The following is an 18,115-nucleotide window of genomic DNA, read 5'->3' as shown; positions in this document are numbered from 1 at the left end:
TGGGGTCATAGCTATTTCTACCACTTTCCAGATGTTTGCCCTTGTGCAAGTTAATGATCTTTTTTCACCTACGTTATCTATGAAAAGTAAAAAATAAAGAGTCCTTTTCTTGGCTGTCCATGGTGGCTCATGCCTGGAAGTTACCCCAGCACTTTGGGAGACCGAGGTGGGAGGATCTCTTGATCCCAAGAGGTCAAAGCTGCAGTGAGCCATGATTATACTACTGTAATCCAGCCTGGGCAAGAGAACGAGACCCTCTCTGAAGAATAAATGATATGTAGCACTTGGGCAGAATAGTGGTTGTCCCTGACAGGGGTGAGTGGTGCAATGAAGTCAGAATTAACTGGGAAGGGGCATGAGGAACCTCTTGTGATGTTGGAAATGTTCTATATTGATATGGGTTTTAGTAATATAGATCTATGCATTAGTTGAAATTCAGTGAATATACACTTAAAATTTGAACATTTCATTATGTAAATTTTACCTCAAAGAAAAACTACAGACAAATACTTAATTTAATGAAATGCAGCTGAAATATTTAGGAGAAAGTATGCTGATGTCTGCAGTTTACTGTGAAATACATCAAAAGATAAGATAGACGGATGGAGTGATAGAGGGTGGAGTGATAGATACATGATGAAGTCAGTACAGTAGAATCATAGACTCTAGGTGGTGGGTAAACCAATGACCACTATAAAATTCTTTCAACTTTGCTGTACATTTGAAAGTTTTCACAACAAAATGTTAAAAAAAAAAAATAGCACCTGACACAGAGTAAGCACTAGTCAGTGATGGCAAATAGCTATTTTCAGCTGCAGAGGGATGAACAGGGGGTCAAATCACTGAATCTACTGTAGATCTGTCAGGAAGGAAAGAGACTGCTACTTTTCCCATAAACTTTCATCCCAAATCACAATTTACCTAATTTAAAAAAATTTTTTTCTCTGGCATCTTTATATAAAAATCAATTACTAAAAAAAAAAAAAAAACCAATTAACAACACATGATTCAGGCAGTTCTAGCTAATAGAGGTGACACATATAGGGAAAGCAATTATCAGAACAGGGTAGAAAGAGAAGATAAAAAGCAAATATAATTTTACTCTATGACAAATCTCCCTCAAATAGTTTTCTATTTATTGAATACTTCTAATGATCTGCTATTTTTAAAAAATCCAACTTCCTAAACATTATTTAAAAAGTGCTATTAAATTCTGTTTCAGTGCTGAAAATGCCTCAATTTGTCATGTCTGATGAGGCAATATTAAAATATCAGATGATTTTATATAGCTCATGAGCTAGAGGTGGAGGAAACTGAACAAGACACCCATATGTACATTGAGCTCCACAAGGTTAGTTGACTTAGGACCTGCAACTTATCTACCCAACAGAACGAAGTGCTTTCAGCAAGAAAACAGACATACAATAGGAAATGGAAAGGGAAAGGAAAGCTGGATGTGGGGTGGTAAATGCTCTTGGGAATTAACTTCAGGTTTCAGAATAATTGTTGGAACTCTTCCTGGCCTTTATAGCTGGGTAAGACATTAAATATTGGCTTTAGGTACTGAATATCTGAAACATTCTTTATGCCTTTTGAATATACTCACAGTTTCTTTTCAAATACTCCACTTACTTGATTGTCATTTTCATTATCTTTGATAACCAAATACCTCAATAAATTTAATGAAGCCATAATCCTGTTAATTGAAAATACATGTTACTTACAGTATGGTTTTATATAGTCAACAGAAATCTCAATTAATAAGCTAAAACTTTGGGCATATTTTTATAATTAGGTTTGCCAATAGAAACTATTTCCATTAATATCTTTTTGAGTAGTAATAACTTATCACTCTTGTTTTCCATTGAAGTTCAAATAATACAATTGTGAAAATTATTATCCTTGTTTTAAAAAAGTGTTATCTTTAGTATTTGAGAGCATCATCTCTTGCTTTCTGAATTTTAAGATTCCTTTTTAAATGCTTTTAACTATTTCTCAATATCCATTCCAGTATACTGAAACTGAAATTATATGTTCTGTATGAAAAAAAATGACCTGGAAAACAATAAAACAACAAAATCTAAACACATAAATTACATACATACACAGATTTTTAGTTTTAAGTCACAAATGCTGTCATTGCAAATTTCTGTGGAACGCTGGGTACATAAAAGCTATCAAATCCTGGTTTTTGGTCATTCACCTAGAAAGAGGAGCTTTTTATTTTGTTTCTACACATTATCAAATCACTTATATATGAAAAATCTTTATGTAACTTAATGAATTAGCCATAAATCATAAAATCACAGGAAAAGACATTTTATTACTTTAGGTTCCCTAAGCAGATGTTTCCCATTTTATTCTGAATTCACTATGTGAACTTCAGTAATGGTCACCTCACCTATCTGAGTTTTGCAGTAAATCTGTTTCTGCACCCTCTGGAAGAAAAAGTACCAAATCAAGAAGGGAAACCAACTGTGGTCCTGTAAACCACTTGTTGTTATGTGTTCTCTGAAAAACAACGAAAAATTGAGAAAGGCTTTAAATAGCTTGATAATTCATGTGTTTTTCTAATACCTTGACACTACGAAAATAAAGAATTGCACATTTAAAATATATTTTTTAACTTTAATTTCCATACTTTCATTCACTTCCCAGACACCAGGAACAAACCTTGCCAGTTTGAGAACACTGGTCACTCTGTTTTCCATTTAGAATTACTGAGTACTCACAAACAGAATAGACTAAAGTTTCCATTCATTTTTCAGAAGCATATAACAAAACAAAAAGAAGCCACAATATCAGCTAAAAGAGGCCCAGAGTGATGACTCACACCTGTAATCCCAGCATTTTGGGAGGCCAAGGCAGGTGGATCACTTGAGCTCAGGAGTTCAAGACAAGCCTGGGCAACACGGTGAAACTCCATCTCTACAAAGTCAAAATTCAGCCAGGTGCAGTGGTGGGCACCTGCAGTCCCAATTACTCGGGAGGCTGATTTGGGAGGACTGCTTGAGCTCAGGAGGTGGAGGCTGCAGTGAGCCGAGATCGTGCCACTGCACCCAACCTGGGTGACAGGAGTGAAACCCTGTATCCAAAAAAAAAAAAAAAAAGCTCAAAGAATACAATTTAAACTTATAGTTAACAAAATTTCCAAATTCAGAGTTTTTAAAACATAGTAGAAATAGGGGAAAAAATATGCCTTAATATTTAAGTAATAGTAATTAATACTAGAGATAGAGCAATAACTCACATTAAATGTATTCTACATATGAATAAATATACCCTACAAAATAAATTGGCAATTGACACTTTGGCTATGTTCTTACCTTTAATGACACGTCAATTTGATTTTTGATATTTTGAATAATAAAAGCCTCCACACCTGAGTGATTACTTGTATTCAATAAGCACCTTGAAAGCAAAAATTACAATACATGTGAAATTATCCTGGATGGCATTAGAATTAAATGGTGATAAAAGTCTTACAAATGCAAAGAGGCCATGTGTTACTTCTAGGAATAAAAACCCCACAGTAATGGCAATTAGCAAGGTGATCAACCAATTACAAAGCCACCTGTAATAGTTATTGTTCTCACTAAATGGTAACTTATTTTTTTATTTTTTTTAGACAGAGTCTCACCCTGTTGCCCAGGCTGGAGCGCAATGGCACGATTTCGGCTCACTATAACCCCTGCCTCCCGGTTCAAGTGATTCTCCTGCCTCGGCCTCCCAAGTAGCTGGGATTACAGGTGCCAGTCACCATGTCTGGCTAATTTTTTATATTTTTAGTAGAACGGGGTTTCACCACGTTGGCCAGGCTTGTCTCAAACTCCTGACCTCGTGATCCGCCCGCCTCAGCCTCCCAAAGTCCCGGGATTACAGGTATGAGCCACCGCACCTGGCCCATAAATTATTTATAACTGGATCTTCCAACAAGCCATTTCTATCAAACCAAATTTGAGTATTTTTATGCCCATAGTTACAATAATTTAACATGGCAAGAAAGGACACTAACATAATAGTCTAAAAAATCCCCAAATTCTTTCCTGTGAAAGTAGTCTAGTGCTAGAGTAGCTTAATTGCAAAAAAAAAAACAAACAAAAAAAACCCCACAAAAACTAGGTATGACTAGCTTAAGAAAAAAAGGGGATTTATTGGTAGAGCTACAGATAGAATAGAATAGGAAAGCTAGTATAATACCTAAGAATTGAGATTTCATAAACTTGTTCTTACTGCCAATAGAACAACAAGAAAAGACAGGATCAAGAGTGTTGGCTGGGCATGGTGGCTCACGCATGTCATCTCAACACTTTGAGAGGCTGAGGTAGGTGTGAATCGCTTGAGCCCAGGAGTTTGAGACCAGCCTGGGTAACATGGAAAAATCTTGTCTCCACAAAAAAATTAGTTGGGCATGATGGCATGCACCTGTAGTCCTAGCTACCTGGGAGGCTGAGGTGGGAGGATCACCTGAAGCTGGGAGGTCAAGGGTCAAGGCTGCAGTGAGCCATGATCACACTGCTGCACCCCCACAAAAACAACAGTGCTAATACTGGCCAATCCCAAGTAAGACATTTTAGCAAATCCAGCTTGCTGCCCAATTTTATCAATAAAGTTTTACTGGAACACACCCATCCCCAATACAAAGTCAACATTGAGCAGTTGCAACAGAGACTGTATAGCCCATAAAACCTATATTTACCATTTGGCTCTTCACAGAAAATTAGCAAGTTTACCAATCTTTAGAGAGTTGCTAGAATCTTACCCACCTCAAAGAGCACTATTAGTAAGCTCTTACTATTAACATAGTGCATAGCCTATCAAAGTTGTAATTCCAAAGCCATCAATTTCAACTGTGAGTAATGGAGATTAGTGACATACACAAAGTTCTAGCAGGAGCATCATCCCAGTTTAATTATTTTTAGGTCTATTTCAAATTTAGAGTATTCCAATTGATTGAACTGCAATATATACTATTAGTCATACAAAATATAGACATATATAGTATGTATCTGAAATATTTGATTAACCCTTTCTCTAGCCATCACTGAGAATGTATAATATGGCTTCTAACCAGAGTTGAATTACATGTAAAACATACCGACACACTACACCCTAAAACAATTACATGGCATTAACATCATTTTTAATCAGCCACACACTTAGCAATTACCCATGCTTGATACATACCTAAATAATGTATATTTGCCTTGTGAATCCAACTTGTTAATATACAGCTGAAGCATAGCTAAACTCTTTTTCCTCTAAAATGGAACAAACAATATTATTATATCAAATGAATAGATTGCCCAGACTTCATCACTATCCATTTCATGCATGTAATAAATCCACACTTGTACCTCCTAAATATATAAAAATTTTACAAATTAAAAATTTTAAAAAGAAGATTAAATTATTTGTCAAATTTTCTCATTGTAACTCATTATTCTTTAGTCTCCAAACATTTACATACCAGTGTCTCAATGGGGCAAAGTGTCATTACTTTCACTAAGCCCTGGAAATAAAAAAATGTAAAATTCAGATGTAAACAGATTATACTGACTGCAAACAAACAACTACAATACATCAATAGGTTACTAAAAATTCAGAGAAGTGAGGGTAGCAGATTTAAAAGTGAAGTAAATTAATTTTTCCCTAAGCCTTCCATTCCAGAAAGCTAACTACAATTGATTTTTTAAGTGATATTGAGTAGAGTGTCACAAAGCGTACTTTTAAAAGCAAATGATAATTTTCAATTATGTCTACAGTGGCAAGAAAATGAAATCAAACCCACGGAAATATAATTTATTAATTAAAAACAATCAAACAATATGTTAACAAAAACCATGTTTTTCTATTTAAATATCAGGAAAACCAGTTCCCACACTGAAATCTAAGGATGTCCTTGGATATCATAACAAAGAGTACTGGGCAAAATAAACCATAGGAGGGAAAAACAAAATGTATATTAGTCTTTATGGTAATGAGTCTGTGGATGCCTTGGATGGAGTCCTGAGAACTTGAGTTATGAGAAACATAAAGGAGCTTCATTTTCCAAGATCCCTACAGAAATATGGTACTGAAAGAAGAAAGTTATGCTTTTCTACTGGACGCTGTGCTATCTATAATGGTGGCCTCTAATAGCTATCCATGTTTTTTTTTTTTCTTTTTTTTTTTTTTTGAGACGGAGTCTCGCTGTGTCGCCCAGGCTGGAGTGCAGTGGCGCGATCTCGGCTCACTGCAAGCACCGCCTCCCGGGTTCACGCCATTCTCCCGCCTCAGCCTCCGAGTAGCTGGGACTACAGGCGCCCGCCACCACGCCCGGCTAGTTTTTTGTATTTTTAGTAGAGACGGGGTTTCACCATGTTAGCCAGGATGGTCTCGATCTCCTGACCTCGTGATCCACCCGCCTCGGCCTCCCAAAGTGCTGGGATTACAGGCTTGAGCCACCGCGCCCGGCAGCTATCCATGTTTAAACAAATTAAAATTTAAATTTAAAACTCAGTTCCAGCTGGGCGCAGTGGCTCACGCCTGTAATCCCAGCACTTTGGGAGGCGGGCGGATCACAAGGTCAGGAGATCAAGACCATCCTGGCTAACACGGTGAAACTCAATCTCTACTATAAATACAAAAATATTAGCTGGGCGTGGTGGCGGGCACCTGCAGTCCCAGCTACTCGGGAGGCTGAGGCAGGAGAATGGTGTGAACCCGGGAGGTGGAGGTTGCAGTGAGCCGAGATAGTGCCACCGCACTCCAGCCTGGGTGACAGAGCAAGACTCCGTCTCAAAAAAAAAAAAAAAATACACACACACACAAAACAACTTAGTTCCTTAGTCACATTTCAAGTGTTCAGTTTGGTTAGTGGCTTTCATATTGTCAAAGTTCTACTGGACAGCATTACACCAGAGTTTTCAAAGGTTGCAGAGAAGAGAGTGGGAAAGGAATCAGAAAAGACCTTATTTTAAGTTCAGAACAGGCAAAGGGCTATTTTCAATATTAGAATACATATTTTATTTACCTGAGGTACAGTAAGAAAACTCTTGATTTCTAAGTACTGGTAAAGTAGACTACTGTCTTCTATTCTCAATAAACTATTCTCCAGCAGCTCCTACAGATTAAAATATATGCAGATACATATATAGTGAAGTCAACAGCTGTTATTTGTTGACAAGACTATGTATTTAAGTTATAATGGGAACAAACATCTTACCAATCCTTTGGAGATAACAGACTCTTCTGTTCTGAAAAATAATATTACAATTTATCATGAATTTGTAAACTATTTTAGAAGGATACTTCATCTGATGAAAAATACAGCAAAAATTGAAATTTTAACACTTTTAAAATGTGTATCATTAAGGAGAAATTCTGTTGAAGAACTTGATCAAAAGTTTTAATCCATCTTTGATCTGTCTTTTGGTTTGGCTAAGACCGCTAAATCTGACCAAAATAAATCTATTCAGGGATTATTTCCTAACTTCAAAACAATAGATCTCCAACAGCAAGCGCTAAGAAACTAACTATACCTGATATAACCAATGCTATATATTCCAGTTGATTGTTCTGTAAAATCTTTCCAATTCTTTTTATTCAAAAAAAGATTCAATGACTATGCAGTTTGGAAATCTCAAGAATATAGGACTTAGATTCAAAACAATACATACTATCACTGTATGAATAACAGAAACTAAATGTAATGAATATAAAATCATTAACACATACAAAATACAGCAAATTTACAGTTAGTAACTACTTGTGCCAGGAGATCCTTGGAAATTCCTGCCTTGTATGCTGAAGATTTGCACATTGCCATGTTACAAATCTTCCTTCACCTGGTAAGAGATGGGATTGATAAACTGTCACTAGTGTTCCAGGAGGATAATTGCAAAGCCCTAACTGATCTCAGGGGATAATTTAAACATGTTACATGTTATAGTGAAAGAAAACAAAGCATACAGTTTTGCGAAATTCTTTAATTTCTGTCTAGAAATTATGTATACTTGTTACTCTGTAATTTCCTTTTTTTTCTCTTTTGAGACAGGGTCTTATTCTGTTGCCCAGGCTGGACTGCAGTGGTGTGATCTCTGCTCACTGCAGCCTAGACCTCCCCGGTACAGGCAATTCTTTCACCTCAGCCTCCCAAGTAGCTGGGACAACGGGCATGCGCCACCACACCTGGCTAACTTTTCAGATTTTTTGTAGAGAGAGATGGCCTCGAACTCCTGGGGTAAAGCAATCCTCTTGCCTTGGTCTCCCAAGGTGCTGGGATTACAGGCGTGAGCCACCATGCCTGGCCTTTTTTTTTTTTTTTTTTAAATAGAAAGTCCTGCTGCTTAGCACCTCAAACGAGAAAAGTTGTAATTAAATGATATCACTGTCAATAATCTCAATTATAAAAAGTGGAAGTCAAGACACCTCCTTCCTTTTGATGCAATTCACAGACTGTGTCCATGAAGGAAAAATACGGATGAATGTCTTTTATTGACTGCCCTTCCTTAGGATGGAGGAGGATGCAGTAGGGTAGGGGTGTTTTAATTACCAACTTTTGGAATAAGGGAAGAAACCTTAGAAAGAGATGACTGGAAAAGCCCTTAAGACAAAAATCTTAATACTGTCTTAGGTTTAAAATAAAAGAGACTTTGGTGTAAAACCTCTTTGACTCATTTCTGTCTCTCTCGTGAATTATTTGCCAAGCTGTTCTATAAAATAACCAATTAATTAATTAGAGCCTAGCAAAGAGAAGGCAGTCTCTGCTGATCTTAACAAGGACTATTTTAACACTATTTCATTTTGAGATACCATCTAAATAATCTTACCTTTGCAAAAAGACTTCAATATGCCCCATATTAAACTGCAAAAGGTACAATGGGCTAAAATAGAAACAAAACAAATATATATATAATACACACACAGAGATGTACGCACATACATACTGTTATGGGTTGGATTGTATCTCCCCCAAAAAACATATGTTAGAGTCCATACCTCCAGTACCTCAGAATCTGACCTTATTTGGAGATAGGGGTTTTTATGGAGGTAATCAATTTAAAGTGAGATTATTAGGGTGGGCCCTAATCCAATATGACTGTTGTCCTTATAAAAAAGGAAAGTTTGGAGACAGACACAAGCACACAGGGAGAACAGCATATGAACATGAAGGCAGAGAACAGGATAATGCATCTACAAGCCAAAGACCATCAAAGATTGCGAGCAAATCACCAGAAGCCAGGGGAGAGGCATGGAGAAGATTCTCCTTCACAACCCTTAGAAGGAGCCTCCAGAACTATGAGACAAACTATTTGTTATTTTAACCATCCAGTTGGTAGCACTTTTTTACAGGAGCCCTAGCAAATCAATACACATATGCTGTATAAGTTATTTTGGTGATAGACTGTGATGCTTAAGAGTACAGGATCTGGGGTCAGACAGAGCTGTCTGAATCCCACCTATGCCACAAAGTAGTTAGATCTTCGGTGGTATATTAACCTGTCTAAGCCTGTTATTTTCATCTGTAAAATGAAAGAATGCTCTATTTCACAGGCTTATTATAAGGATGAGATAATGCATATAAAGTTATTAGCATAATGTTTCATACATGGTGCACATGCAAATGATAGCCATTATCGCAACATTTACATACAAATATACTCCTAGGTATATTCATAAATATACAAACTCACACAAACACCCAATGCTTAGAGACAAAAACACAATCCTTATTATCACAGAACTCAAAGTCCAGAAGATATTACATTATAAAATTATATCCTTTAAAAATAATTTTAACGAACATTGTGGGAAAAGAAGACAAGGTCAAGGTAATTATAATGGAAGGATTCAACCTAAATTGGGTGGTGAGTGAAGGCTTTGCTCAGAAAGTGACATTTAAGGATAAAGATAATTTTAAGCATATACAAAGGCCAAATAGCTGGAAAACGCATAACATTTAAACAAGAAACAAAAGAAGGTCTGTGTCACTGGCGCATAGCAAACAAGAGGAAAGGTGGTAGGAGATGAATCAGGCCAATCGAGCAGGGAACAGACCAAGCATAAGTTTGTCTCAGAAGTTATGCAAAGGCATTAAGACACTATTCTTAAAGCAATACGAAGCCACTGGAGGGTTTTCAGTAAGGGACTTCTTTTAAGGCTTCACTTTCTGGTATGTTGAGAATGTGTTAAATTAAAAGGCAGTCGAAGTGGATATATTAGTATCCACTTAGGATTACAGCCGTAATCCAGTGAAAAGATGATGATACCCTGGGTACCTGGCTAGTTCCAGGGTGGCCTCAAAAGCTTCAAAACCAAGCCCAGTTTACCATCTTCTGATTCTTGTCCCCACCATTCCCTTACACCTATTTCAACACCCCCCACTTTCATTACTTGTCTACTGCTATCTTTAACAGATTATAGCTGGGACCATTCTTATTAAAAATAGCCTTTATTATTTATTTAAAATGTATTAGTGTGTTAATATGCATATATTAGACATTAGATAGATGAGAATTTTATGAAACTCCTTTTGGAATACATGAATAAACCAAACACTAACTCTTACCTTAAGACCATTGGAAGCTGATCAATACGGATGCCCTGTACAAATACTAGATATGCCAGAGAAGCCATTGAGTCTGCTAACTGTTTATCTTCTTCTTCTTCAAATTCAAGGTAATTCCAAGTTCTCTTTTTCCTTCCATGATTAAAAATCATTTTGGGGAAAGGGTGTCCAATTGCTGATAAAAAACCCTATGAAATGGATAAAAAAGGAAACCGTAGCACACAGGCTCTAAGACGCCCCCTGCCCCGTTTTCAGACTCCATATTCTCACCAAGGGGAGTGTAATCACTCCCTCTGAGCATAAGTGGGACCTACGAGACTTGCTTTCAACCAACAGAATATGCCAAGATGTCACTCCCATGATTAGATTATAAGACAAAAGTGAAGGGGTTTCTACAGAAGTAATTAAGGTCCCAAATCAGTTGATTTTGAGTTATTCAGAAAGGAAACCATCCTGGGTGGCCCTAACTTAATCAGGTAGATTTTTAAAGGGGGTCCAGGCCTTCCCTGAGACTCAGAAACTCTCCCTTGCTGGCTTTAAAGAACTAAGCTGCCATGTTATGAGGAGGCTCACGGACAGAACTACATGGCAAGGGACCAACTACAGGCAGATCCTAGAAGCTAAATGTGGTCCCTGGCTGACAGCCAGCAAGAAAATGGGCACCTCAGTCCTACAGCTTGGAGGAAATGAATTCTGCCAACAGCGGAAACCTGGAAGTGGATCTTTCCCAGTTAAGCTTCTGATAAAGACCACAGGCCCAGTCAACAACTGGCCTGTAGCCCAATAAGACCCTGAGCAGAGGACCCAATTAAGCTGTGGCTGGACTCCTGATCCATAGAAACTGTGAGATAACAAAGGTACGCTGTTTTAAACTGCTAAGTTTATAGGAATTTGTTATATAGCAGTGAAAAACTAATACAGAAGCCAACAGCAAAATCATATTTTACATAGCATTTTATACATCAGAAGTATTCTAAATTCAGAATCATAGTTTAAAAAAAGTTTAAAATGATGAATTTTATGTATATTTTACCACATTTTTTTTTTTTTAAAAAGTGCTTCAGGGATATTTCAACGCAATCTAAAATGTGAGACACAAATATATGAAGCAAGGGTAAAGCAACTAAAACGAAGAATACTCCAGGAACAACGTTCCACTGACACTGTCTGTCTGTAGAGAGCGGGCTGCAGGAACGCTGGGCAGGGCAGCGTTGAGGAGACACTGTTGATCTCTCAAGTCATCTGGGTTCTCATGTCAGATGAGAAAGAAGCATCCTTGCATGAGTGGGTAGGACCACAGGGCTAAATAAAGCTTTATGCTCAGGAAACAGGATCACCCCTATGCCTCTTATACTGGTACCAATTCTAGTGTACCGCAAAGCGCCTGACCTTCAGAATCCACTGAAACTGATTTTGAGCTTTGGCTCTGCCACTCACTAGCTGTGTGACACTGGATGAGCCATAAAACGGCATAATACCTATGTCAAATATTTATTGAGCAGCTCCACAAAAAAAGCGTAAGAAAGTTAAAGTCACAACAAACTACCATATAGGAGTTAAAAGGGAATGAATGACAAAAACAGCTAAAGCAGAATGGATAACTTCCACACAAGTCACTCTTTTATTCAATAAACACTTAAGTGCAAAGCGCCGGGCCTGACTTTATGGGGAATCATAAAGCCAAGTAAGTCTTTTCCAGCCTTCAGGGAGTTAAAATCTGCTGATCCCAGATGGTTCCATTAGTCATTTCAGAATACAAAAAGGAACCATGGAAAATCATCCTCAGTCACAAGAGACTGCTATTCAGCAACCAGATGCTAAATATATACTGCTGCAGTGATTTTCAAAGCCATGCATTCTTGTTATAGCTACAAGACAAAAAGTTTATTGCACTCTGATTCCAAATGTCCTTCATCATGAAGCTTCATTTCTTTATTCAGCCAATGCTACATGTGTTTCTTCCAGAGTAAGGTAACCCTGTTTTGTTTGTTTGTTTGTTTTTTTGGCGACAAGGTCTCACTCTGTCACTCAGGCTGGAGTGTAGTGGCATGATCATGGCTCACTGCAGCCTTGACTTCCCCAGGCTCAAGCAATCCACCTTCCTCAGTCTCCTGAGTAGCTGGGACTACAGGTACATGCCACCACGCCCACTATTTTATTTTACTTTTATTTTTAATTTTTTTATAGAGATGGGGTTTCGCCATGTAGCCCACGCTGGTCTTGAACTCCTGGGCTTAAGTGATCTGCCGCCTTGGCCTCTCAAAGGCCTGGGCCTACAGGCATGAGCTACCGTGCCCAGCCTAGGATACCCTTTTAAAAACATCATTATATGCAACTAGATTCTACAGTGCTGCTCTGGATATCTGAGGTCCAATCTGTTCCCAAATCTGGGCCTTCACTATCTACCCACACACCATCCAGCAGTCTTGCTCAGACCCAGGCTGTACCTGCCACCATACAATTTCTCAAAATTCATGGCAGCTTTTGTCCTTTCAGGAATGTTCCTGTACTACAGCCTTTGGGACATTCTAGTGGTTCTGTACCAAAATAACTTGTACCAAAGTAAGGATGGCTGAGGCCAGTGAATCCCAACCACACCACACTTACCAGTACTTCTCCAGCACAGAACAGAAGACATCTCCTCATTTCATCTCCTAGCTGGTCTCACCTCTACTTCTAGACTGCTCTGTGCATCCTCACTGCTGGCTCTTTGTACTTGCAATGTTCCTTCTACTGAGATTTTAGAACCACTCACCTACATCCTCAGTCTCTTCATAGGATGCTTGTTCTGCCTCACTGCCTTAACTAAACGTGTCTGATTTCTGGTGGGAGATGCTCATTCTCACACCTTTTATACCACAGGGTCCGGAAGGCAGCTGTTGGCTGGGGAGTACAGGTAGGGGCTTAGCATAGTTTTGTAGTATTGGCTTTTTCTGTACTTTTCAACAAAAGCACATTTTCCTTTGATGCAGATAACATACTGTCCTTTTCTCTGTCATATGCTGACTTCCTGGTAATTTCCTGACATTCACCGAAGACTCTGGCACCTTCTCATAATCTTTTTCTCTACCCAACTCCTGCTATGATCCTGGGAAAATTTAATGTTCATGCAGATAAACCCTGTAACAGGCTAGTCTCATGGTCCTTTATTATTTTTCAATCAAGCAGCAAGTCACTGCATCTACTCTCATGGTTCTCAATTTCTAAATTCTAGTGACCTTTAGTTCTAATCCATTTTAGTACCTAATCCCATGCCAGATCTCTGAACATCTGGAACTATTCTGCATTTGATACTTTAAACTCCAATACCCCATTTTCTGACCAAAATCTCAGACCCTCTCTCTCCAAGCAATCTGCTTTTCTACTTCTGACTTCTCCAGTCCTGTGATTCTTTCATTTTGACCTACCTAGGCATCCCCTCCTAACCCCTTCTTTACCTATCCAACCTGGATCATGGATTATTGACCAGTTGAACTATCTGCACCCTGTATTTCCTTCAGCAGTATCTACCCAGTAAAATGCCAGCCTTGGAAAAATAACTACAGTCTACCTTCTCTACTTCTACACACAGGGAGCTAAGTATTGCTGGATAAAAAAATACAGACTGTTACCACTACAGTTGTGGTCTCCAAGCACCACTGAGTGCTCAGTACTGCTGACTCATGCTTCCATGGCCTTCCACCATCTCTTTCCTTTCCCCTCAGTATTCCAAACCTTTACCAGTTTCCTTAAGCCCTTTTACTCAATGCCCATTTCTACCTCCTCATTAAGACATCATCTCTCCTTCACCTAGAAATTCAAGGCCAGTGGGTTTGATTCCTCTCAATTGTAAGTTCCCATTCCTGCTACATATTTCTCAACATGTTTTCTTACCTTGATACTCATTAGTTCTTCCTCTCTAGGACCTTCCTTACTTCCTTGATACTATGTCCAGCCATCTGCTCATAAGCCACATTATTTCAGTTATCTCATAAACACTTGTATTTTTCTCTCAACAGTTTGCACCCCAACAGCTATAAACATGCTCAAGTCTTCCGATCTCCATTACCTTCCTACCCTTAGCTCATGTCTTCTAGCTATTACCTCCTTCCTTATTCACCTAACTCTTTCAAAGAATAGCTTACACTAGTCATCACCTTTTTCTCATCTGTCATTCATTCTTCTATCAACTCCATTCTGATTTGTCTCCAGCACTATACTTAAACTTTTCTTGCTAAGAATAACAATGCCATCTTACTTCCTAAATCCAATGGATGCTTTTCAGCGTACCTCTATGTTGCATGTAACAGTACTGATCACCTCTATCCTTCTGAAACTCTACTACACCAGTTTCTGTGTATTTCTACCACTTCTGACTTCTTTCTTGGGCTCATTTTAAGTGCCGGTACTCTCTAGAGTTCACTCCTGAGCCCTTTTCTCTTGCCACCTCTTTAGGTAATCTCAACCCATCTTATTCAAAGTATCTCCTGGCCAGGTACGGTGGCTCAGACCTGTAATTCCAGCACTTTGGGAAGCCAAGGTGGGAGGATCACTTGAGCCCAGGAGTTCAAGACCAGTCTGTACAGCATAGTAAGACTTCACCTCTACAAAACAAAATTTTAAATTAGCCAGGCATGCTAGTGCATGCCTGTAAGTCCCAGCTACTCAGGAGACTGAGGTGGAAGGATCAATTGAGCCTGGGAGGTTGAGGCTGCAGTGAGCTATGGTTGTGCCATTGCACTCCAGCCTAGGCCACAGAGCGAGACCCTAACTCAAAAAGTATATATACACACAGTTACATATAATTCTATATTAAATATACATATATTTTACATATTAAAATATTATATTTTAAATTCCTTAAAAACCTACTCTCTCTCTGGTTATTAGATACACATTAAAAAATTATTGCTAATCTTGTTAGGTATTAGGCCGGGAATAGTGGCTCTCGCCTGTAATCCCAGCACTTTGGGAAGCCAAAGGCAGCCAGATCGCTTGAGCCCAGGAGTTCGAGACCAGCCTGGGTAACACGGTAAAACCCCGTCTCTACCAAAAATACAAAAATTGGCCAGGTGGGACTATGTGTGCCTGCAGTGAGGCTGAGGCAGGAGAATTGCTTGAGCCCGGGAGGCAGAGGTTTCAGTGAGCCGAGATCATGCCACTTCCTTCAGCTTAGGCAATGGGAGTGAAACCCTGTCTCAAAAAATTTTAACAAAAGGTAATAAAATCTTGTTAGGTGTCATAACATGGTGGTTATTTGTTTTTTAAAAAAAGCCCTTATCATTAGGGAAGCATCCTTAAAGACTTAGAGATGAATTATGTTTAGGACTTGTTATACCACAGCAAGAAAAGGAGGAGGATAGATAAAACAAAACTGGCAAAATGTTCATAATTATTGAAGCTGGGTGATGGGTACATGGGTATGTGCTATATTATTTTTAGTACTTTTCTGAATGTTTTTAAATTTTTATAATACATTTTATTTAAAAGCTCAAGACCCCCAGATTCTTGCTCTGTATTCTCTATCTCAAGTATTGGCACCTTCATCTGCCCAGTTATGCAAGTAAAAACCCTCATCCATGTTCTATTCAAAATCCAATCAATGACCAAATTTTGCCAGTTTTACCTACTATGAAGTTCTCAAATCTGCCCTTTCTTCATCTTTAACTTAATAACAGAATGCACCCTAAATTTAGTCAATTAAAAAAAGGAAACAAACAAAAACTATATCCATACATCTATACTCTTGTCCCATCATTTCTTACTTAACTCCTAAGGCTTCCCTACTTCCAATTTTATCCCCGTTAGTCATCTTCCTTTAAAGTGATGAATCCTAAACACAGTTTGATTACATCACTCCCAGATTTAACATCTGTGATACTGTGAAATATATATTTGCTCTTTGTTCCCACTTCCTGGGATATAACTCCTAAAATCCTTGGAATCTCCAAAGTGATAAGTGTCTTTATGCTGTTGAGTTGACTGATGGCTGGGTCTCCTGGATAGCCTCAGGATGGGAGCTGGTTGCCAAGGGAACCAACCCTGTGATTAGAAGGTTGGACCTTTCAGTCCCACAGCCCCACCTCCATCCCACCTCAGTAAAGGAGAGGGGCTGAAGATTCAGTTGATTACCAATGGTCAATGATGTAATTAATCATTCCTACATAATGAAGCCTCCATAAAAACCCAAAATGATCGGATTCAGAAAGCTTCTGGAAGCTGAACACACGAAGTTTCCAGTAGGGTGGTGCATCCAGGAAGGGTATGGAAACTTGGTACCTCCTCCCCTATACCTAAGCCCTATGCATCTCTTCATCTGTATCCTTGGTAATATTCTTTACAGTAAACCACTAAATGTAAGTAAGCAGTTCCCTGAGTTCTGTAAGCCTATCTAGCAAATTAATCAAACCCAAGAAGGGGTCCTGGGAATCTTGATTTATAGCCAGTCAGTCAGAGCACAGGTAAAACATCCTGCGGCTTGAGACTGGCATTGGAAGTGGGGGCAGTCTTGAGGGATTCAGTCCTCAACCTGTGAAATCTGACACTGTCTCCAGGTAGGTAATGTTGGAATTGAATTAGAGGACACCCAACTGGTGTCCACGGTAGAACTGCTTGCTTGCTTGCTGTGAAGTGCAGGGGGCAGGGCAGGGGAACTCCATACATCTGGTGTCAGAAACTTGTTATGACTATAGTAGGAGAAACTGAGTTTGGTTTTTCTGCATCACCAGATTTCCTCTAATAGTTTCCAACTTTCATAGTTGTCTTCTCAAAATACGCATCACAGGTGATGGTGCTTATACCACCTCCAGGAGATGACACTGTACTCTAGCACTGGCAACAATGAAGAGCCCCCAGACTTTTGTGTGCTCCAGAGAAAACCCTTCACCTCTCCTTCTTCATCCCTCACAGCCTCTTCACTATTATCGTGACCATCAGCAGGAACCTTATTAAATTATGTATTCCTAATTATATCAGTCACCAAGTCATCTCTCATCTTCAGAATTTATTCCCATAAACTTCTAGCATCCCTTCATATTACCCCTTTTTCCATCTCTCCTAAATGAAAATTGGCTCTCATCTGAAAACAACTGCTTTCTCTGCAACCCTTCAAAAGACTGCTATATTTTTCATCTATACCCATTGTACCACTGAGCCTGGGAATACATCTGTTCTCCTTGCTGCTTCTACACCATTCTCTCCCCATCCTCTCTAAAACTCCCTCAACTCTGAAACTCATTTTTTATGACTTTACCATTTCTACCCCTCCTTGTTGCAGTTAGTAGACCCCAAGGTCACCCCATCACGTGGCTTTCCAACATTATAATTCTGTGGGATTTAAAACATACAACCAAAGAAATCTCAGAAATCTATTTTCTCTAGTCCAATGACCTTGGCCTCTACCCTCTCCTTTAGAACACCCTCTCATGTTCACACCCCAGACATTGATGCTAGTAACTATAATCTTTCCATAATACTATTTTCAAGCATCCTATTCTTTACACCTATTTTTTCAGTTCACCCCTTTTAGTAACCTAACTCCAAACATTTGTCACCCACATCAGGTTCTACAACCTAATGATCCAA

At 38.8% G+C, this 18,115-nt stretch overlaps 1 protein-coding gene across 9 annotated transcripts in view; it reads right to left on the bottom strand.

Annotated features, from left to right (window-relative positions):
- Positions 1–18,115, bottom strand: part of GLMN (glomulin, FKBP associated protein) — a 60,421-nt gene that overhangs the window by 16,454 nt on the left and 25,852 nt on the right. For 3 of the 9 annotated variants that reach the window (XR_012417745.1, XR_012417744.1, XR_012417743.1), the window contains exons 8-16: positions 10,553–10,740; positions 8,814–8,867; positions 7,208–7,238; positions 7,016–7,105; positions 5,471–5,512; positions 5,188–5,261; positions 3,327–3,411; positions 2,402–2,511; positions 1,607–1,696 (exon numbers count right to left, since the gene is read on the bottom strand). Coding sequence is in view for 6 of the 9 variants with exons in the window: in XM_065518694.2 (XP_065374766.1) it covers positions 2,765–3,085; positions 3,327–3,411; positions 5,188–5,261; positions 5,471–5,512; positions 7,016–7,105; positions 7,208–7,238; positions 8,814–8,867; positions 10,553–10,740 (885 nt within the window). In the remaining 3 variants the exon portion in view is untranslated. Of the gene's footprint in view, positions 1–1,606; positions 1,697–2,401; positions 2,512–2,749; positions 3,086–3,326; positions 3,412–5,187; positions 5,262–5,470; positions 5,513–7,015; positions 7,106–7,207; positions 7,239–8,813; positions 8,868–10,552; positions 10,741–18,115 lie in introns of those variants that run through there. The other 6 variants (XM_074001659.1, XM_005542738.5, XM_005542737.5 and 3 more) reach the window with 3 other exon arrangements.

The sequence above is a fragment of the Macaca fascicularis genome, chromosome 1 (assembly GCF_037993035.2).
Source record: "Macaca fascicularis isolate 582-1 chromosome 1, T2T-MFA8v1.1".
NCBI lineage: Eukaryota > Metazoa > Chordata > Mammalia > Primates > Cercopithecidae > Macaca > Macaca fascicularis.
This window is presented reverse-complemented; position numbering and strand designations above follow the sequence as displayed.